Genomic DNA, 23,044 nt, shown 5'->3' with positions numbered 1-23,044 from the left:
CTCATACATTTCTGATAGAAATGTAAAATGGTACAGCCCTTAGAAAAACAATCTGATAATTTCTTACAAAACTAAACAAGTACTTACCATATGACCCAGAAATCGCACCCTTGAACATTTATTCCTGAGAATAAAAACTTTTGTTCATACAAAGCCTGTTCATGAATGTCCATAGAAGCTTTATTCACAAGAGCAAAAAACTGAAAGAAAGCAAAATGTCCTTCAGTGGCTGAATTATTAAATAAACAGTGGTACATCAGTATCATGGAATACTACCCAGCAACAAAAAGGAACAAAATATTGATACATACAACAATCTGGATGAATCTTCTGATAATTTGCTGAGTGAAGAAAAAGCCAATCTTAGAAGGTAATTGAGAGCCCCTAATAAGAACAACAGAGATTGGGAATGGACGGAAGTGGATGAATCTACATGTGTAATAAAATTTCATAGAACTAAGACTAGAATAAGACAAAGTAGAAAAAGGGACCTGGCGATCTACTTCTAAAAAAAAATTGTCTGGTGAAAACTTTATAAATAGCAGTAGAACATTGTCTGATGTAGTGCCAGAAGATGAGCCCCTTAGGTTGGAAGGCACTCAAAATACAACTGGGAAAGAGTTGCCTATTCAGAGTAGAGTCCATCTTAATGATGTGGATAGAGTACAGCTTTTGGGACCTTCATCTGCTGATGTGGCACAACTCACAATGAGAAGAAACGGCTGCAAACATCCATCAGTAACCGGAACATAGAATGTACGAAGTATGAATATAGGAAAATTCGAAGTTGTAAAAAGTGAAATATAACACATAAAGATCAATATCTCATTAGTGAGCTGAAATGGATTAGTATTGGCCATTTTGAATCAGACAATCACATGGTCTACTATGCCAGGAATGACAAATTAAAGAGAACAAAATGACAAAATGGCATCACATTCTTTCTCAAAAAGAACATTTCAAGATCTATCCTGTCAGTGATAGGATAATATTCACACACCTACAAGGAAGACCAGTTAATACAACTATTATTCAAATTTACACACCAACCACTAAGGCCAAAGACGAAGAAATTGACCATTTTTACCAACTTCTGCAGTCTGAAATTGAACAAACATGCAATCAAGATGCATTGATAACTACTGGTGACTGGAATGTGAAAGTTGGAAACAGAGAAGAAGGATCGGTAGTTGGAAAATATGGCCTTGGTAATGTAAATGACGCTGAGATCACATGATAGAATTCTGCAAGACCAACAACTTATTCATTGCAAATACCTTTTTTCAACAACATAAATCGCCACTATCTATCCACTTGGACCTTGCTGGATGGAATACATAGGAATCAAACCTCCATCTGTGGAAAGAGATAATGAAGACGCAAATATCATCTGTCAGAACAAGGCCAGGAGATGACTGCAGAATACACCATCAATTGCTCATGTGCAAGTTCAAGTTGAACCTGAAGAAAATTGAAACAAGTCCATGAGAGCCAAAGTACGATCTTGAATATATCCTACCTGAGTTTAGAGACCATTTCAAGAACAGATTTATGCACCGAACCCTGATGACCAAAGACAAGACAAATTGTGGGATGACATCAAGGACATCATACATGAAGAAAGGAAAAGATCATTAAAAAGAAAAGAAAAGACCAAAATGAATGTTAGAAGAGACTCTGAAACTTGCTCTTGAGCATAGAGTAGCTAAAGAGAACAGGAGAAACGACCAAGTAAAAGAGCTGAACAGAAGATTTAAAAGGCTGGTTCAAGAAGAAAAAGTATTAAAATAAAATGTGCAAAGATCTGGAGTTAGAAAACCAAAAGGGAAAAACTCCCTTGGTATTTCTCAAGCTAAAAGAACTGAAGAAAAAATTCAAGCCTTGAGTTTCAATATTGTAGGATTCTGTGGGCAAAATATTGAACAACGCAGGAAGCATCAAAGTAAAATGGAAGGAATATACAGAGTCACTGTATCAAAATTAATTGGTTGACGTTCAACCATTTCAGGAGATAGCATATGATCAAGAATTAATGGTAATTAAAGAAGAAGTCCAGGCTTTAACTCTGGAAATGCTCACTTGTCTGTGCCAAGAAATTTGGAAGAAAGCTACTTGGCCAATCGACTGAAAGAGATCCATATTTGTGCCCAGTTCAAAGAGAGATGATCCAACAGAATGCAGAAATTATCAAACAATACCATTAATATCACATGCAAGTAAAATTTTGCTGAAGATAATTTAGAAGTGGTTGCAGCAGTACATCAACAGGAAACTCCCAGAAATTCCAGCCAGATTCAGAAGAGGATATAGAACCAAGGATATCATTGATGATGTCAGATGGATCCTGGCTGAAAGCAGAGAATACCAGAAAGATGTTTACATGTGTTTTATTGACTATGTAAAGGCATTCAACTGTGTGAATCATAACAAATTATGGATAACATTGTGAAGAATGGGAATTTCAGAACACTTCATTGTGCTCATGTGGAACCTGTATGTAGACCAAGAGGCAGTCGTTTGTTTGAACAGAACAAGGGGATACTGCATTTTTTAAAATCAGGAAAGGTATGCATGAGAGTTGTATCATTTCACCATACTTATTCAGTCTGTATGCTGAGGAAATAAGGAAGCAGGACTAAATGAAGAAGAACGGGGCATCAGGATTGGAGGAAGAATCATTGACAACCTGTGATATGAAGATGACACAACCTTGGTTGTTTAAAGTGAAGAGGACTTGAGGCACTTACTGATGAAGATCAAAGACAATAACCTTCTGTATGGATTACACCTCAACATAAAGAAAACAAAAATCCTCACAACTGGGCCAATAAGCAACATCATCATAAACAGAGAAATATTGAACTTGTTAAGGATTTCAGTTTACTCAGATCCACAATCTATGTCCATGGGAGCAGAAGTCAAGAAATCAAACAACGCAGAGCATATCCATGTTCATTGCAGCATCATTCACGATAGCAAGAGGATGGAAACGAGCTAAGTTCCTATCAACAGATAAATGGATAAACTATGGTACATACACACAATGGAATATTACACAATGATAAAGAACAATGATGAATCTGCAAAACACCTCACGACATGTATGAACCTGGAGGGCATTAGGCTGAGTGAAATAAGTCAATCACAAAGGGACCAATACAGTATAAGATCACTATTATAAAAACTTGTGAACAGGTTTACACACAGAAAGAAAGAACCTTTGATGGTTACTAGGGAGGAGAACGGTAGGGAGGGAAAACACTAACTAGACAGTAGATAAGTGGTCACTTTGATGAAGGGTATGACTGGGGAAGTCAGCACAACCTGACCAAGGCAAAGTCATAGAAGCTTCATTAAAAAAAAAACAAAAAACTATTGCCGTTGAGTCGATTCCAACTTATAGTGACCCTATAGGACAGAGTAGAACTGCCCCACAGGGTTTCCAAGGAGCGGCTAGTGGATTTGAACTGCCAACCTTTTGGCTAGGGGCTTAGCTCTTAACCACTGAACCACCAGGGCTCCAGAAGCTTCATAGACACATCCCAACTCCCTGGGCTGAGGGCTGAGGACCATGGTCTTGGGGGACATCCAGTTCAATTGGCATAACGTAGTTTATAAAGAAAATGTTCTACATCCTGCTTTGGTGAGTAGCATCTGGGATCTTAAAAGTTTGTGAGTGGCCGTCTAAGATACTTCACTGGTCCCATTCCATCTGGAGCAAGGAAGAATGAAGAAAACTAAACACAGAAGGGAAAGATTAGTCCAAAGGACTAATGGATCACAACTACCACAGCCTCCACCAGACCAAGTCCAGCGCAACTACATGGTGTCCAACTACCACCACCAACTGCTCTGACAGGGATCACAATTGAGGGTCCTGGACAGAACTAGGGAAAAATGTAGAACAAAATTCAAACTCACAAAAAAAGACCAGACTTACTGGCCTGACAGAGACTGGAGAAACCCCAATAGTATGGCCCTTGAACATCCTTTTAACTCAGTACTGAAGTCACTGCCGAGTTTCACCCTTCAGCCAAAGATGACAGGCCCATAAAGCAAACAGTAATACACATAGCTCGACCACGTATATGAGACTAAATGGGCACACCAGCCCAAAGGAAGGATGAGAAGGCAGAAGGGGACAGGAAAGCTGGACAAACGGAAATGGGGAACTCAATGTCAAGAAAGGGAAAGTGTCGACACATCATAGGGGTTGGCAACCAATGTCACAAAACAGTATGTGTCTTAATTGTTTAATGAGAAACTAATTTGCTCTGTAAACCTTCATCTAAAGCACAATTAAAAAAAAAAGAAATCAAAGGATGTATCACATTGGGCAAATGTGCTGCAAAAGGCCTGTTTAAAGTGTTCAAAGGCAAAGATGTTACTTTGAGGACTAAAGTGGGCTGACCCAAGCCTCGGTATTTTCAATCACCTAACATGCATGCAAGGGCTGAACAATGAATAAGAAAGACCAAAAAAGAATTGATGCCTTTGAATCAGGGTGTTGGTGAAGAATATTGAATATAGCATGGACTGCCAGAAGAAAGAACAAATCTGTCTTGGAAGAAGTACGGCAAGAATGCTCTTTAGAAGCGAGGATGTCGACACTTGGTCTCACGTACCTTGGACATGTTATCAAGAGGGACCAAGTCCATGGAGGACATCATGCTTGGTAAAGTAGAGGGTCAGTGAAAAAGAGGAAGACCCTCTGCAAGATGACCTTCAGCGGCTGCAGCAATGTGCTCAGGGATAGCAAGAATTGTGAGGATGGTGTAGGACCAGGCAGTGTTTTGTTCTGTTGCTCATGGGGTTGCTGAGTCGGAATCGATTCGACTGCACCTAACAACAAATGCACACACACGTACACACACACACACAAATGAGAGCACATAAACTGGTGATACCAAATAAAATGGACGAATCGTATCAACTTATCAATTGTTTGGGTTTTTTTTTTGGGGGGGGGTCATCCAGAAATAATTTTAAGACAATCTACGCCTTTATTGCTGTTCTCTTGAGAAACTTTAAAGTGAGTTCCATTCATAACACACAACCAACATGAAAAATAAGACAAAACCTCTTTCCCTCCTTAGTTCTAATGTCCTGCTTGCCAGGCGCCCCACCCTCACCTCCCTTCTGACCTCCCCCAAGACCCTCTCACACTCAGTTGTGCTGCCTCCAGTCCTTTCCTCTTTTCTTGCCTTCCAATTTACTACATTCTTCTCTCAGTTCTTTCTGATATAAATGCCTTTCACCTCCCGATCAACTAAGGGTGGAAAACTGGGTTAGCAAAGAAAAATTCCTCGTAGTGCACAGGCCAGGAGAAGGTGAGCGCGCATCCTCAGGTAGACTTTCCTCTCCTGCACCACTTTACGGAAACCCTATGGGGCAGTTCTACTCTGTCCTATAGGGTCACTGTGAGTTAGAATGGACTCGATGGCAATGTTTTTTTTTTTTTTTTGCACCACTTTCTGGTTTTGAGCCCTGAGGACAGGGAGCTCCTTGAATGGAGAGGTCATGTCTTCTTTATGTTCCAGCCCCATCTCAGGGCCTGGGCATAGCGGACCCTTAGTAAGAGTTTGAAAGATGCTCCATCTCTCTCTTCCCACAAACCTAGGTAATTATCTTTTATTTATTTTCCCAATTTGATTTTTTAAGTCAAATTCCTAAAATTATAGGTTTTGGTGTTTCAGGAACTTTCCAGGGGCAAGCCGTCCCAGCCTTTGCTCATCTGTGGTGACTGCATGTGATCATTTATTCACCTAGGGCTCATTCCTCCTTCCCGACCCTTCTAACTGAGGTCAGGAGTAAGAGCTGGAATACAGAACCTTGTTGTGCCTCTGAGTGCACCTTTTTCTAATCGGACGTGAGTCCTCTTAACCTCTACTCTTTGGCCCTTTGAAGCACAGCTTGTTGTATTTCTAGTTTTTATCAAATGGTTCCTTGACCAATAATTACACACACAACTGTACATAAATTTACTCTTTCTACATCCACTTCCCAGTTCCAAATTGAAACTTTTCACAACATAACTTTTTAAACAGGAAAGTAACAAGGACGGCTTTTCATTTTGTTTTTAAAAGAGGTAAGACAGAACGGCTTTACCTGTCTGTTAACCTAGTAGCTGGCAGTTTTACACCCTTTTTCATGATTGTACTGAAACAAAGCTCAGTGCCCTGGTACTTGGTGTGCTTTTTAATAGTAAAGTCATGGTTGAAGCAAGTACCATGGCCTTTCTCAACGCTGGAGTTGCAAGCCAGGGTCTCCTCCCCTCGGGTTCTGATGGGCAGAGACTGCCCACATGCTAGAAAGCCTTAATTGAAAAGAAGGTGGAAACCAGAGAGTAGGAGCCAACGGCCAAATAGTCATGTGGAGAAAGGATGGGACAGGCCCTGTCCCCAGGGGCCTTGGGCTCCTGTCAGGTGATGTCCCACCTCTCTGAACCAGCCCACATTCCTGTAGCACACTGGGGAGAACTCATTCCAGCAGGAATCTCCTTAGCCAACTGCGTTTGGAATATAAGAGAATTGCGAATCTCTGGTTCAACGGTTATCGAATGGTGGTCCCCAAGCAGCAGCGGCAACACTTAGAACTGGTTAGAAATACAAACTCTGGGTGGGGCCGAACAATCTGGGTTTAAACAAGGAGGCCCTGGGTAGTGGAACAGTTAATGCCTGTGCTAGGCTGCTAACTGAAAGGTTGGCTGTTTGAGTCCACCCAGAGGTACATTGGATAAAAGGCTTGATGATCTACTTCCAAAAACTCAACCATTGAAAGCCCTGTGGAGCACAGTTCTACTCTGACACCTGTGGGGTCGCCATAAGTTGGTGCGCTTTGCTTTTCCTCAACCAAACTTAGCTGACAGCAGGAATCACCTGGAGCTGTCGTTAGAAACAACTATGCCTGGGCTCCAACCCAGGAGGACCGAATCTGAATTTCTGGGAACAGCTGTATCTTTAGCTAGAACCTCAGGTAATTTCGATGCTGAGGGAAGCTTAGGAAACTGTTGGGGCCTGATTGACATCCACGTAGTGATCCTATAGTCAGCTGCTGGAATGAAAGGCTTCCTTCATGCTGAGCATCAGGGAAGGGAACTAACATTTACTGAGAAACGGCCATGTGCCTGGCACTCTTCTAGGCATTTAACATACATTATTGCATATAGATGCTTATAACAACCCTGTAAGGTAAAGCTTGTGCTTGAAATAAAGTGACTTACCCAAGGTTCACAGTTAATAGGAGGTGGTGCTGGGATTCTCCCCTCCTACTAACTGTTGTAATAGGCTCTCCTGCAGGGCCATCTGCATGGACAGCGAGGCCTCCCACTGGCTTGTCAAAGGCTTGCAGAGGCTTCTTTTTCTCTTCTATTTTCTGCTGCCTTTTCTAATGAAATACATTTCTCTATTCCACAAACTAAGGAGCCCTGTTGGCCCTGGGGTTAAAGTGATTGACCGCTAACCGCAAGGTCAGTGGTTTGTAAACCACGGTGTCACCACAGGAGAAAGATGGGGCAGTCTGCTTTCGTAGAGATTTATAGCCTTGGAAACCTATGGGACAGTTCTACTCTGTCCTATGGGGACTCTATAATTAGGAGTCGACTTGATGGCAATGGGTTTGGTTTTCTGGTTTTATCCCACAAATACTTTTGGAGCCCCTACTATATTCAAGGAAACCCTGATGGCATATTGGTTAAGAGCTATGATCATTAACCAAAACATTGGCAGTTCGAATTCAACAGGTGCTCCTTGAAAAACCTGTGGGGCAGTTCTACTCTGTCCTGCAGGGTCGTTATGAGTTGGAATTGACTTGACGGCAGTGGGTTTGGTTTTTGGCAGGACTGTATTCAAGGGACTGCACCATGCACACATGTATATAGCAATTAAATGTGATTCAAGAAACTCCCCTGTGACAACAGAAGGCATTCAAGAGGCAGCCTAATGTCGTGGCTAAGAACATAAAAAAAAAAAAAAAAAAAAGAACATAGGGCAGGAAAACCTGGGGCTTGAGTCCTGGCTAGCTGTCTGAAGATAGTGTTTGTTTCTTTTAATGGGAGCCTTAGTTTTCTCATTTGTACAGGAGGATGATAGCAATGTCTCACTCATAGTAGGTAAACGAGATAATTCCTGGTATAGAGCCTGACACAGGTTAGAGGGCTCAATAAATGTTAGCCATTATTATTATTTGTTATTAGTTTATTGTTACTGTCAGTTGTAGCAGATGCCCTGATAAATAGGACACTGTGTTCCATAAGAGCTGATATTTTTACTTATAAAGCATCAGTAAACCAAAAACTAAACCATCTGTTCTGTCTCATGACAATCCCATGTGTTTGAGGGTAGAACTGCACTCAATAGGTTTTTCAAGGGTTGTGATCTTTCTGGAAGTAGATTGCCAGGCCTTTCTCTGAAGCACCTCTAGATGAGTTTGAAACGCCAACCTTTTGGTTAATAGCCAAATGCTTAACCATTTGCGTAGCCCAGGGGCTCCTAAATCATCAAAAAAAAAAAAAAAAAAAATTGGAAAAAACTAAACCCATTGCCATCAAGTCGACTCATAGAGACCCTACAGGACAGAGTGAAACTGCCCCATAGGGTTTCTAAGGAGTGGCTGTTAGATTCAAACCGCTGAGCTTTTGGTTAGCAGCCTTGGCTCTAAACCACTGCACCACCAGGGCTCCAATAGTTTGACTAAAACTATTGGATCAATAGTTTGACTGAAAAAAAAAAAAAACTACCAAATGTCATGTTTCTGTAATCATTCCCCCTGTCCAACAATCCCACCTGCAAAACCCTTATTCTTCTATCTCCAAATCCATGTTTTGCTTGTCCATTGGGCACCCACTTCTTCAGGGTTCTGAGCTAAGCAGTGAATATGTAGTGGTGAAATGAGATTTTAAAAATGAAAGAAAATTGGCCTGTCGTTACTCAGGTGGGCACCCCAGCCTGTTGGTTATATGTTGTCAGGTCCTCATTACATGTTTCTTTATACACACTCTTTTCTCATACGCAATAGTTGGCATGAAGCGCATTGGCCCCTGTAAATGCTGCCAAAACCATCATGGGGCCAATGCTTATCATTGTAAAGCTTTGAGTAGTTCCAAATCAGAGGAGCAACTTAGGTCCTTGGAAGGGATTCTGGTGAGGGTGGTAAGGAGATTCCATGGTCTCACTCATCAACCTCCTGCCCCAGCAATCCTTTTTTCTAGAACACTCATAGAAAAGGTCACTTATATGTTACTCCCTTGGGTCTTTTTTCTTAGCCACTGTAAAACTGAGGACTATGAATGTAATAATACTGGTCCAGTGGCCTGCAGCGGGTTCTAGAAGGAGAAAAGACATGTAAGTGACCAAAAAAAAAGTAGACTTGGTGATTTATAGCTTCGCTTTAAAGGCAATACTATGAAACTAAAGTAAGGTTCATAATTCTATTTGAAAAATTCAGTCTGTTCATGTGAACTGTTAACACAGACTGACCTAAAGCAAAACCAATTAACTTTTGCAGGTCTGCATAAAGTCTAGCCCAGGACATCCATGTGAGTTTTGTTTCACTTCCTGTTGCTCTGCGCTAGTATTGATTTTGAAGATCATAAGACTGAAGGGGAGGCAAAGCAACACTTTAAACAATAGTGAGGTATATATAATCTGACAATATGAATTCAGAGCCATAAAAATGTCCATACTGTAAAGTAAAAATTCAATTGCAGGAACTAATTTAAAGTATGGAAAAACCCACATTTTTCATTTATTCATTGCAATGCTATTGGTAGGAGTAAAAATTTGGAAGCACTCTTGATGTCCCATAATAAGGAATAATTATTAAATTCCTATTCAATAAATGACAGTGTACTTTTTAAAAACAAGGGTGACGAAGATTATGAAATATTTAAAATGTCAAGGCTTAGGAGAAGAGAGCCAAAGGCAGGAGGTAACACAACACAAACGATTAAAGATTGAAAGGGGGCACACCACATGATAAGGGCTGTGTTTGGGTAAAGAGACTAGGAGTAGTTTTTAATCTCCTTTTTCCTCTTGATTATTTTAATGAGTTAGACATATTATAAATTGGAAAACCAATTTAAAGCCTGCAAACTAAAAATACAATATTTAAAACCAACAGATACGAAACGGGTTACTTTTAAGTTAGCTGCCCTACATATAGCTTCATGAGAGATTCCACATGGGACAAAATCTCAAAGAATTATTGCAGTTTGCAGGCAGTTGAATTTATTCTGAAGAAGCCCTGATGGTGCAGTGGTTAAGCAACTCATTTGACTGCTAACTGAAAGGTCGGCGGTTTGAACTCACCAGCCGCTTCGCAGCAGAAAGATGTGTCAGTTTGCTTCCATAAAGATATACAGCCTTGGAAACCCTGTGGGGCAGTTCTACTCTGTCCTATAAGGTTGCAATGAGACAGAATCAACTAGACAGTAGTGGGTTGTTTTTTTGATTTTTTTTTTTGCATTTATTCTGAGAGTAATTTGAGTGGTTGGAAAGACAGTGGAATAATAGCATGAGAAAGTAGACTCCCACCCTACCCCCAGCTGCCAGTAATTCAACCTAGCTCTTCAAGAACTGATTTCTGCCCAAAGTTTGGCTGGCCCATGGAGACCGACTGCCTCCCCGAGGCCATTGTAATGGTGATGGCTGGGATGTAGGACTGGCCTCCCCAAAAGCTCCCAGAGGACTAGGCCTTAATGGTGGAGCCCAGGCAGCTGTCTCGACTTGGGGTTGCTGGTCATCAGAGACATGGCAGCATGTGCAATGTTGACCTGGAGGTGAAAAGTCCCCTTTCTCATACCCAGTCCCCAGAGGCAAGTCCCTCATTAGGGTACAGTTTCTAATCCAAACAACCATTAATCTTTCTCGGGGTTAAAAGGCCAGAAAAGCAATTTTTGCTCTCTATTTTGATACTGTACTTGTCTGTATTTTACAAGAGCAGACGTACTTCATTGACTACTTGAGAACACTCCACAGCTGTGTTCGCAGCTAAGTAAACAATGCCAAGCCCAATATAGTCATTCCTGTGCTCCAAAAAGGGCGCTGATTATTGTGGCACTTGACAATAAATCATGGAAACTTGACCTATTTGGAACAAATTAGTATTTTGTATCACAAAATAAATTAGGGATGTGCATGTATTTTAAGTAAAAATGACACCATGTACGATAGTTTCATGGGGGCAGTGGTGGTTCGGTAGTAGAGTTCTCACCTTCCATGTGGGAGACCTGGGTTTGGTTCCTGGTCAATGCACCCTGTGTGTAACTACCACCCATCTGTCAGTGGAGGCTTGCATGTTGCTATGATGCTGAACAGGTTTCTGTGGAGCTTCCAGACTGAGATGAACTAGGGAGAAAGCCTGGAGATCTACTTCTGAAAATCAGCCAATGAAAGTCCTATGGATCGCAACAGTCTGATCCGAAACTGATCATAGGGATGGTGTTTCATTCTGTTGTGCATGGGGTTGCATATGGCAGCTAACCAACAACATCATAGTTTCATGAAAGTGTTATACAAACTTTCGAATACTATTCATTTAATTTTCCTTGCCTTACCAAGTAAATTAATCTATATAAGTGGAGTTATGACTCCTAAAAATTTTTTTTTTAATCTTCTAAAGGATTATTGACTATGCTAAGGCATTTGACTGAATGGATCATGACAAATTATGGATAAGATTGCAAAGAATGGGAATTCCAGAACACTTAATTGTGCTCATGAGGAATCTGTACATGGATCCAGAGGCTGTTGTTTGGATAGAACAAAGGGATACTGCATGGTTTAAAGTTAGGAAAGGTGTGTATCGGGGTTGTATCCTTTCACCACACCTATTCAGTCTGTATGCTGAGCAAATAATCTAAGAAGCGGGACTATATGTAGAAGAATGGGGCATCAGGATTGGAGGAGGACTCATTAACAACCTGCGTTATTAACAACCTTGCTTGCTGCAAGTGAAGAGGATTTGAAGCACTTACTGATAAAGATCAAAGACCACAGCCTTCAGTATGGATTACACCTCAACATAAAGAAAACAAAAATCCTCACAACTGGACCAGTAAGCAACATCATGATAAATGGAGAAAAGATTGAAGCTGTCAAGGATTTCATTTTACTTGGATCCACAATCAACACCCATAGAAGCAGCAGTCAAGAAATCAAAAGATGCATTGCATTGGGCAAATCGGTTGCAAGAGATCTCTTTAAAGTGTTAAAAAGCAAAGATGTCACCTTGAGGACTAGGGTGCGCACAATCGTCTTATGTGAATGGGAAAGCTAGACAGTGAATAAGGAAGGCTGAAGAAGAATTGATGCCTTTGAATTGTGGTGTTGGTGAAGAATATTGAATATACCATGAACTGCCAAAAGAACGAACAAATCTGTCTTGGAAGAAGTACAACCAGAATGCTCCTTAGAAGCAAGAATGGTGAGACTGCATCTTACACACTTTGGACATGTTGTCAGGAGGGATCAGTCCCTGGAGAAGGACATCATGCTTGGTAAAGTAAGGGTCAGTGAAAAAGAGCAAGGCCCTCAACTAGATGGATAGACACAGTGGCTGCAACAATGAGCTCAAGCATAGCAATGATTGTGAGGATGGCGCAGGACCCGCCAGTGTTTCGTTCTGTTGTACATACGGTTGCAATGAGTTGGAACCAACTCCATGGTATCTAACAATGACTAAGGAAATCAATAGAAAAATAGGATTTGACTTAGAAAAATGCACTTAATTGTTGTCTCTGAAACATTGAAATGTGAGAGCTACCTATGTTTGGCTTACAAAAATGGTCCTAAGACGCTATCTCAGACTCTTTTAAAAGCTGGTAAGAAATGCATCTTTTCTATATTTTTAAATTGTAAGAACTAAATGAGTATTAAGATTAAAAAACATTAAGGCTGTCTAAATCTGGCTTCTTCATGCTTGACCTTTAAATTCTTTCTCTTCAGACTCATCATCAATATGAATATCAATCACTTCTCCTGGTGAGTCATATTGAGACAGCTGGGTACTGTTAGCAAAGGCCTCAAACATTGAAGAGAAAGAATGTATTTTCATATCTCAAATTATTTTACATTGTATTTCTGAAACTCAAAACCTCACATTAAAGACTAGGACATAAATAAAATCTAGTCATCACATTTTCAAGCTGGATGAGGGCCTTGGTTGTATAAGGTAAGACTCAGACAGGTCAATGGGCTGGAGCAGAACCCAGGGCTCCTGAACCCTAGTCTAATGGTGTTTTTCTGATGCCACATCACGTTACAGAATATATTATGGGAGTTCTACAACCCACCTGGACTTTTTAAAAAGGTGGATATATATATATTTTTTTTTCTCCCTCAATGTTTTACAGTTTTTGTTATGACAAATGTATTTTGAGCCGTTCATGAACAACTTTTACTAAAGTTTCCTGAAGGACCTCAGATTGGCGGAAAGTTCTCTAATTCATTCACACAATTTCTGCTCTCAGATTCCACGATTCTCCTGAAAAGCTGAGGGAATTTTAGCTAAGTAGGGTCTGCAAGGTATAGCTGAAATTCTGTTGGTACTGGCTTATAAGCTTGCTTTTTGGGCATTTGGCATAAAGAATCTGAATGTTCTATTGGAATTAAAACTATACCTTAATGCTATCATCTCTAAGTAAAAAATGTGTATATATGTATGTAGATAGATACCCAATATACTTGGGCATAGAAAATTACTGGAAGAGCATATACCAAATTTTTTAACAGTGGCTATCATTTGTTGATTTTGGTATCATTTGGATGATGCAATTATTATGAAATAATTATACATGAACAATTATTTTCTTTTGTCTTTATCTTCACATTATCAATTTTTGGCAATGAGCACATTTTACATTCATAAATTGCCAATAAATATTATTTAAAATCTTATTTAAAAATCTAAATGAAATAAAGATTTTATATAGTGGGTCTGAACAAGGCATCGTAATGTCTTCCTCATCTGTTTTTTAAAAAGGCCTGATATTATTTTATATATATATGTATTTATAACATATATGTGTGTATAATTTATTTACAAGATTGAAATTTAATTCAATTTAAAATGTGAGTCAATTCACAAGTACAGTGGGATATATACTTCCAAAGACTGGGCAGGCAGGAAAACCTAGGTGGTAACCTTTGTGAGGAAGAAGGAGCCGTAGAAGTTTCTGGAGGCTCATTCTGTAGGAGGATCAGGGAGGCAGATCACCATATTCTTTAGATCTGTCTGCAAAGCTGAAGTCTGTAAACTACAAACCTGCTTGCTTTTAGAGGAGAGAGGGCATTAGTGCCCCTCATGCCCTAGGATCTTTAATAGCCATCCCCCAAGCCACCACAAATAAATACATATGCTATGTAAAAAACAGAGCCCTGGTGGTACAGTGGTTAAGAGCTCAGGCTGCTAATCAAAGGTCAGCAGTTTGAATCCACCAGCCACTCACTCCTTGGAAGCCCTATGGGGCAGTTCTACTCTGTTCTATAGGGTCACTATGAGTCGGAATTGATTCAATAGCAATGGGTTTGGTTTGGTTTTATGTAAAAACAGTGTATTTCTGCCTGAGAAAAAGAGTTTCTAGCTACCCCCAAATAAGTTTATAGTCTAAGAAATGAGACTGATCACCTCAACCCCTTTTACTGCCCTTCAGGCTGGCTTTTATGGAAATTATGGAACCATCACTGGCTTTAGGAAGGATCTGATACCTACTCAAACCCTTATACCAGTGAAAGCTTAAAATTCTACTTGTTTTCTTCTGCTCCCAGCCAAGACAGGATAACAGGGACCGGATTTATCCTCTTGCCTGAAACAACCAAAAAACTGAAGAAAACACGAAACACTTTCAACATACAGGACATTAGGCAATGAAAACCAGTGAGCCCTGAGAGATGGCAGACAGATGGGGGGAGTCCTGTGATTGCCCCAGCTCATGGCCTTCAGAGTTTCTAGGCCACAGTGCGGGCAGAGGGTGGACATAGTTACTTTCGTGGTTGTAGCGATGGTTTCAGGGGTGTATACATATGTCAAAACCTACCAAATTGCATACTTTAAATATATGCAGTTGAGAGCATGTCATTTATACCTCAATAAAGCCATTAAGAACAAAATGCTTGCTTTTGAATTTATTCTCAGCACCAGAAACGTTTTTCCAAAAAGGGAATTACCATATTGGATGTTAGTGTTTATCTCAAAACAGTAATCCATTTGGCTTTGTTTCTACCTTTTAAATATCAGTGTAATTAGTATTTTTATAAAATTAGACAAATCTGCCTTAAAGCAGTAAAATGATATTCTTCTTTTTTTTAAAATCAGAAAAGTAATCTATGTGAACAATACATGTATTTATAACAAATGAAGTTTTCTTTCAATTCACCACCTCCCAAAATCCATTTCTCCAGTGATAACTTTGAATTTTTTGATCCTTCTGGATTTTTTTTTCATGCATATATAGACACATATATTTACATATACTTGAGAAAGTTTAGGTGGTTTCAAATTTTTTATTGTTAGAAAAAGTAGTGCCACAAACATCCTTGCCATATTTCTTTACATACTTGGGCTCATATTCCTACAGGAGATGTTTCTAGTCATGGGATCGCTTGGCACAGGGTATGTGAGTGCACATTTTTGACAGACACTGAGTTTTTGCCCAAGGGCCCGACATCGTGGGCATCTGTCCAGTCTGTTTTATGGAAGCAGCTTGACTCTGAGCATCAGGGAATCTTCTGCATTTAATATATCTCGTGAAAATCCAACGACTTCACTTGCAGGAGGGTTGGTAGCTGGCACGTTATGTGTAGAGATGAGAAGACAAAGCTCTAGCTAGAGGAACTTCTGCTTTTAGAACTAAGGTGGCCAGTGGTGGTTCTTTCAGTAAAAATGAAAATTAATACAGTTTCATTGAAGCTTCAAACAGAGCAGAGAGATCCTCCTCTGACTGAGGACGTGGTGCAAGCTTGGTGACCCTTTCCTGAAACAGCAAATAAAGGAGTTACCCAGGGTTTTTGCAGGGACAGTTTGTAAAAGCTACTAAAAAAAAAAAAAAAAAAAATTATGTAAATCAACTTGGTTATAAGAAACGATGACTTGATAATAGTCCTGTATTTAAAAATCATATTTCTTTTTACAATTGTATTGTGGTAAAAATACACATAACAAAACATATGCCATCTCAACAATTTCTATGTGTACAATTGAGTAACCTTGGTTACGTTCTTGTTGTGCAACCATTCTCGCTATCCTTTTCCCTATCATTCCACCCCTATTAACATAAACTCAATGTCTCCTAAGCAAAAACTCTCCCTTTCTCCAGGAATGGATTACCCAATAAGCAAGGTATGCATGGGCTTACTTACTAATTGGTACTGCACAATTTCACCTATTTTTCACATTGACGATGTGGTGAAACCCACGTGAAATTGTGCGCTACAGGATTAGTAAGTAAACACAGTTAAGCCTGTGTGTACCTTGCTTACTGGTTAATCCGACCCCGCCTTTCCCTCTCCTTCCTACCCTTGGTAGCTACTAATAGCCTTTGGTTTCTATATATTTGCTTATTTCATATAAGTGAGATCATGTAATATTTGCCCTTTAGCCACTGACTTCTCACTCAGCACAATGTTTTCAAGGTTCATCCATGTGGTGGCATGGATCAGGACTTCATTTCTCTTTATGGCTGAATAGTATCCCATTGTGTGAAGATCATATTTCTCGAGACACAGCCTATGTACTTTGTACTAACTGATACTCAACTCAGAAGCTTATTAGGTAATTTCTCTTTCCCATGAAGCAATAGTCTCTGCCCCAAAGTAGAGAACCAAACCAACCGTGGGAAAAACATCTGTTCTAATGACCAAGCCACGTAGGTCAAGCACCTCTGCAGGCTCTCGGTGTGGGTGAGCACTGTCCCAGGCACAGCGTCTGCTGCCAGGGAAACAGAACAAGGCTGTCCTCGACTTCAAAGACAACTTGTACTTAAAGCATATTCAAAGGGCTTCATCAGAAGAACAGCAGCTCTCAGGCTACCTGCAACAAGTGACTCCCTTTTTTATATTAACTAAGCTTTTATCTTTACTTCCCCACACTAATTCAGGGATTGGCTTAATTTCTTGAATGATTAATCAGTCCGCTAAGATAGCGAGCACATCTTATTGCTATTTTTTTTTCAAATGATTATTTTCTTTATTGTGGTAAACATGTATGAAACAAATCGTTTGCCTTCTCAACATTCTTCGTATGTACAATTCAGTGACATTAGTTAGTTTATTGTGTCGTTTAACCATTACTATTATCCATTGCCAGATTTTCCATCACCCTTAACAGAAGCTCAGTGTCCCCTAAGCAGTAACTCCCCTTTTCCCCTCCCTCCCACCCGCCCCTATTAACCGCTAATAAACTTTGGTCTCTATACACTTGCCTATACTAGGTATTTCATATAAGTGGAATCATATAGTATTTTTCCCTTTGTCCTATTGCTATTTGTATACCCGTCAGTAGCTTCTTTATCCCTTTTGGAGAGGGGATTAAAATATTCTTATGACTACCCTGTGCCCAAGTTTCTGGGCCTAAAAGATACTAAAATAGATGATGAGTCATTTTTTGCTTCCATTTTCATGGGTCTCTTGGTCTGTTTTCCTATTATGAGTGTTGGTTTGGGTGCATACCTGGCAGAAAAGCAAAGCTCCCTGAGGGCAGGGCTCACTTGCTCAGGGCCCTATGCCCAGCGCCTACCAGACTGGACTGCTTGACATGTAGTAGGTGCTCAACAGTTATTTGCTGAATTTATGACGATGGTGGGGAGTGGGGATACTGGCATCTCCAAGTTCACATGCACCAGACAGAACTCTGACCACCCCCCCAACCTTTACATTTTCCTCATCTCAGAAATGTCCCCCAACAACTCAGGGAAAACCATCCTTGATTCCTCTTTCCCTTGCCCTACACATTCAATCCATCAGCAAGCCTGTCAGATCTACCTCTAAAATAAATCCCAAATCTGACCGTTGCTCACTTCCTGTTTTACTACACCTTGCATCTAAGTCACCATTATTACTTCCTGTCCTACCTGAACAATCTCCTAAAGGAGCCTTCTGCTTCCTATTTTGTTTCACTCTCGCCCCCTAGAGTTCATTCTCCCCCCCAACAGCCAGAGCGACTTTTGTTCAGCATAAATCTGATCATACCATTCTCTTGCTTAACACTCCCCAGTGACTTCTCATTGCAATTACAAAAAAACCCAAACCCTTTACCAAGGCTTCTAATGCCTGACCGGATATAGCCCTGTTTCTCACCCCATCTGGCTCTGTCTCCCATTGGTTCACCTCACTTAGCCCCACTGTCCTCTTTCAGGCCCATGAACATGAACTTGATCCTGCCTCAGGGCTTTTCTCCTCGTGTCCCCTCTGCCAGGAATGCTGTCCCTAGTGGCTGCCCCCCCACTGCCCTGTGTGAAATCACCCTCTACCCCTACCCAGTCTTTATCTTTTCCCAGTAATGACTGCCTTTGTATCTTTGATTAGATGTTTATTGTCTGTTTTCTTCCACTAGAACTCAAGCTCTATAAGGGAGGGAAGGGACTCTGTTTTGCTCTTCATGTATGTAGTAAGCACTCAATAAATCTTACCAAGTAAAAGGAGTAATGAAAAGAAGGCAGGATGGACAGATGGGAGAGGAAGAGTGAGGACAAGGCTGTTGAGTAAATTTTGAAATCCCAGTGGATTTTTTGAAAATCTGTAGCAAGGCAGAGACTTGTTCATAGTGACATATGTATATGTCTGTGGCAGGTCAAAAACTTAAGTTCAGCATTTGCTATGGATGAAGATTATTGCCTCGTTATTCTGTTTATAACAGGAGAAAGTCTTACCTGATGAGTTCAAATGCCCTTAAAATGATCCCATTGGTTTTTGGCATAGTGGTTTCAGACTCTTAGAAGACAAACCTGAGTCCCGTTTCTTTCTAATCCCAACAATTGGTTAAATGTGGGCAAGGACACACGTAAAGCTTGTGACTCATCCCTGTCCATACCATCTATACCATACAAAAGCTAAGCTCTCTCAGAGTTAACATGTGTCAAGCCGTGTGCTATTATTTATAGACATGTAAGACCCAAAGAAATGGCTGATTAACACAGGCACGGAAATAAATTCAGACTACTACTTTTAGCACATTCATAAAATAACAACATTTCAGCTGGCCTGTCTGCTGGGGCGTGGAAGTGCTCATTTTGGTAGACAGCTCTCCTCAGTAATGAAATGTTTTGATTTGAAATGCAAATGTTTCTTTCCAGAGGTTTGAGAAATCCAGCTTGGAAGATTAATTTTCTCTTGCCTGTTCCCGCGCAGCCTGGCTGAGGCAGTTGGAACCTTCGGACACAGTGCTGCTATTCGCTGCCACTGGTACGGGCTGTGGTGTGGGGTCAAGAAGACTGGCCTGGTTGTTCCCTCCAGAGAAAACTGACCCCTCCTTGCAGAACATAAACGATCCTTTATCAAATGTCAACTACATGAAATAGCTTTCTGGCAATGCAGGAACCAGTCTACCCCATTCACTGCCTTGAGTCTTACAGACACTAAGAAGTGGAGATTAGTCTACCACATGTGTGAAATTCTGAAGTTGCCCTGGTATTCCTCTAAAGTGGTCACTGCTGCCAAAAACAGACAAAACAAACCACCAACCTCCCCCCCGCCCCACAGTCGTTCTTCATTTGCAAAATGCAGAGGCTTATTCTTATGGATTGAATTGTGTCCCCCCCAAAATGTTTGTAAATCCTAACCCCTATACCTGTGGTTATAATCCCATTTGAGAATGGGTTGTCTTTGTTATGTTTAAGGAGGCAGGGTTAGTGTAGGGTGTATCTTGAGTCAATCTCTTTTGAGATATAAAAGAGATTAAACAAGCAAGCTAGGAAGCAGAGATGGGGGAAGAGAGATGGCAAGCCACACGGAGATCTCCAAGGAACCAGGGGGCAGAAGCTGAAGAGATAAGGACCTTCCTTCAGAGCTAACAGAGATAGGAAGCCTTCCCCTAGAGCTGGCACTCTGCATTTGGACTTCTAGCCTCTTAAACTGTGAGGAAATGCATTTGTTTGTTAAAGCCACCCACCCACTTGAGCTATATCTGTTGTAGCAGCACTAGATACCTAAGACACTTATATCTAAGATTCCTTCTAAATTCCTGTGAGTCTATGAAAATACACGTATATACATCTATCTGTCTATCCATCTAGAGTCCCTAGATAGATACATGTTTGTGGCAGGTCAAAACCATTTGGGTGGCACAAATGGTGAAGCACTTGGCTACCAACTGAAAGGCTGGCAGTTCGAATTCACTCAAGGGCACCTTGGAAGAAAGGATTCGTGATCTACTTCCGAAAGGTCACAGCCATGGAAAACCCTATGGAGCACAGTTCTGTTCTGAAACATACAGGGTTGCCATGAGTCGGAATCCACTGGATGGCAAATGGTTAACTATCTATCTATCTTGACTCCAAAATGGAACTGGATAGTGCCAGGTAAAGGAAAAAAAGGCATCATACAATCTGCTTTGTGAATAAAGCTTGAGGAAAACCTAGGTATGACTTATACTAAAAAAAATTCAATTTACCTAAAATCTTTTGTCAAACTAAGAAATTAAAAAAAAAAAATTAGTTTTGTCTAATTAAGGTTCTGCTATCTGTAATCTCCCAGCATGACATGTGCCTGCAGCATTCACAATGATACCTAATTAACTTGTTATTTTAGGGGATGGTCTCAGATGTTAGTCTGGATCTAGTGCCATCCGGAACAGCTTATGAAAATGAAAGTCTGAGCAGAGTAGAATTAGAACAGTAAACACTTGCCAATTTATGCTCATGGCTGGAAGACGCATTGCTACCAGGAATTAGATAGCCAAGAATATCAGACAGTCTCACTGGAAAATCATGGATACCGTTCCTGGAGGTAGGCAAACACATATTCCTGAACACTCCCCTGGGCAATAAAAAGAATTTTCTAGAGGTTCCCTTACAAAATGGACAGTATCACTGGGACCATGCTATAAAAGACAGGGGCTACATTAAAACCACGGCAACCACAATGTCTCTGGTGTCCCTGGACAGCATTTCATAGTCTGCCCTGTCTTTGGCTGAATCCCATTCAGCTTAAGGGAATATCTCAAAGAAGTTACCACCATGCAGCCGGTGAGCTCACCTGGACAGAAGATTTAGCCCCTAGGAGGGGCTGGAGGCATGTGTTCACGTAACACATTTACCAAGCTTCAGGGGCCTGTGCTAGTTGTAAGGTAGAGGATGGATAAGCAAAGCAGACAGGGTACTGCCTTCACGGAATACACAGCCTAGTAGGTTTGGATAACGTAACTGTGATGGCCTTCGTGAGTCATGGTTTTTGTGCATTTAGCTCTTTGGACTTATGATTTACAACTGAGGTGTTGTTGGTTTGCTCCAGGGCATAGTAAAGGCCTTGCTAAACTCTGAGAAACCTCTGCTTCTCACTGATTGATGTTTCTAGATGCAATTGAATCCACTGAGCCTGAATCTAAATCAGGGTTTGCAAACTGCTGGCCCCTGGGCCATGTTGGGCTGTACATTGGAAGATCAGAAAACTTCACACAAACATCCAGATTGCTGATTTCCCTCAAAAACTGGAAGTGCTACCAACAATGCAAGGAGCCCTGGTAGATAGCTCAATGGTTAAGTGCTTGGCTGCTAACCAAAAGGCTGGTGGTTTGAACCCACTCAGCAGCTTTGAGGGAGAAAGACCTGTCAATCTGCTTCCAGAAGGTTTAAACCAAACCCGTTATAATCAAGTTGATTCCAATTCGTAGTGACCTATAGGACAGAACAGAACAGAACTACCTCATAGGGTTTCCAAGGCTGTAAATCTTTAAGGAAGCAGCCTGCCACATTTTTCTGCCACAGAGCGGCTGGTGGGTTCCAACTGCAGACCTTTTGATTAGCAGCTGAGTGCTTAACTGCTAAGCTACCAGGGCTCCTTCAGCCATCAAGATTATAGCCTAGGAATCCCTATGGGGCAATTTTACTCTGTCACATGGGGTTGGTGTGAGTTGAAAATCAGCTCAATGGCAACTAACAACAATGCCACCAACAATACAGCCTGAATTTCTGCTTGGTAATAGTAAATCATAACCAGACAGCTATTTATCCAATTAAATGGGTCATGTACTTTCTAGTTCACCAAAGTCCTCACAGCTCCCTACTGTGTTACATTACTTTGCTCATTGACACTACCTGCCTGGTTCCTATGGACATGTGAATTTGTGAATCCAATCTATACAAATATTGTCTTATGTGAGTGGTGAGATCTTTAACATTTTAAGTGCTTACTAAGTGGTGAAGAAGAAGCTTGTTTGAGGCCTTTAATTAACTGCACGGGAATGAAGGAAAAATACTGCTACTTGTGGTAAGCTGGATTCTATGTGAGTGGATATTCCAGTTGTTAGCCCTGTTCCAGTGTCAGGAATTGGTCCGTGAATGCTGTAACCTTGGGCAGAAGTGCCTCATCCTACAGCATTTATGTGATCCTTGCCCTTCCCATTCTTGATACCCGTTGCTGTCAAGTCAATTCCGACTCATAGCGACCCTACAGGGCAGAACAGGACTGCCCCACAGGGTTTCCAAGGAGTGCCTGGTGGATCCAAACTGCCACCCTTTTGGTTAGCAGCAGTAGCTCTTAACCACTGTGCCATCAGGGTTTCCTTGAATATACTGAGTGCCCTGGGTGTGGTGGGCACACAGCATGGTCCACAAACCAAGTCCTCATGGCTCTGAACAGCCTATTGAATGTTGAATTGCAGCAAATAGGATCTTGGTCTATTAGGGTCTGATGCTATAGCACAAGGGTATCTGATCTTAAATGAAAGAAACAATCCAAGGAAGGGTAAACTCCTTTTATGGGAACCTTGAGAGGGGAAACTTTCAATCCACTAAGATTCTACTCAGTAAAGGATGTCAGCTCAATTTAAAATTCTTTAGCAACGTTTAAATAACACCCAAAGTGACAAAAATAGGTATAAAATCTACAATCTTCCG

General features: G+C 40.9%; 1 protein-coding gene across 1 annotated transcript in view; it reads right to left on the bottom strand.

Annotated features, from left to right (window-relative positions):
- Nucleotides 1-15,097: 15,097 nt before the first annotated feature.
- Nucleotides 15,098-23,044, bottom strand: part of ADHFE1 (alcohol dehydrogenase iron containing 1) — a 40,908-nt gene continuing 32,961 nt past the window's right edge. The window contains exon 15 of the mRNA XM_064267766.1: nucleotides 15,098-15,970. Within this exon, the coding sequence (XP_064123836.1) occupies nucleotides 15,887-15,970 (84 nt within the window). The 3' untranslated portion in view covers nucleotides 15,098-15,886. The remainder of the gene's footprint in view (nucleotides 15,971-23,044) is intronic.

The sequence above is a fragment of the Loxodonta africana genome, chromosome 14, assembly GCF_030014295.1.
Source record: "Loxodonta africana isolate mLoxAfr1 chromosome 14, mLoxAfr1.hap2, whole genome shotgun sequence".
Taxonomy (NCBI): Eukaryota; Metazoa; Chordata; class Mammalia; order Proboscidea; family Elephantidae; genus Loxodonta; species Loxodonta africana.
Note: the sequence above shows the minus strand (reverse complement) of the source record. Positions and strands in the feature narration are given on the sequence as shown.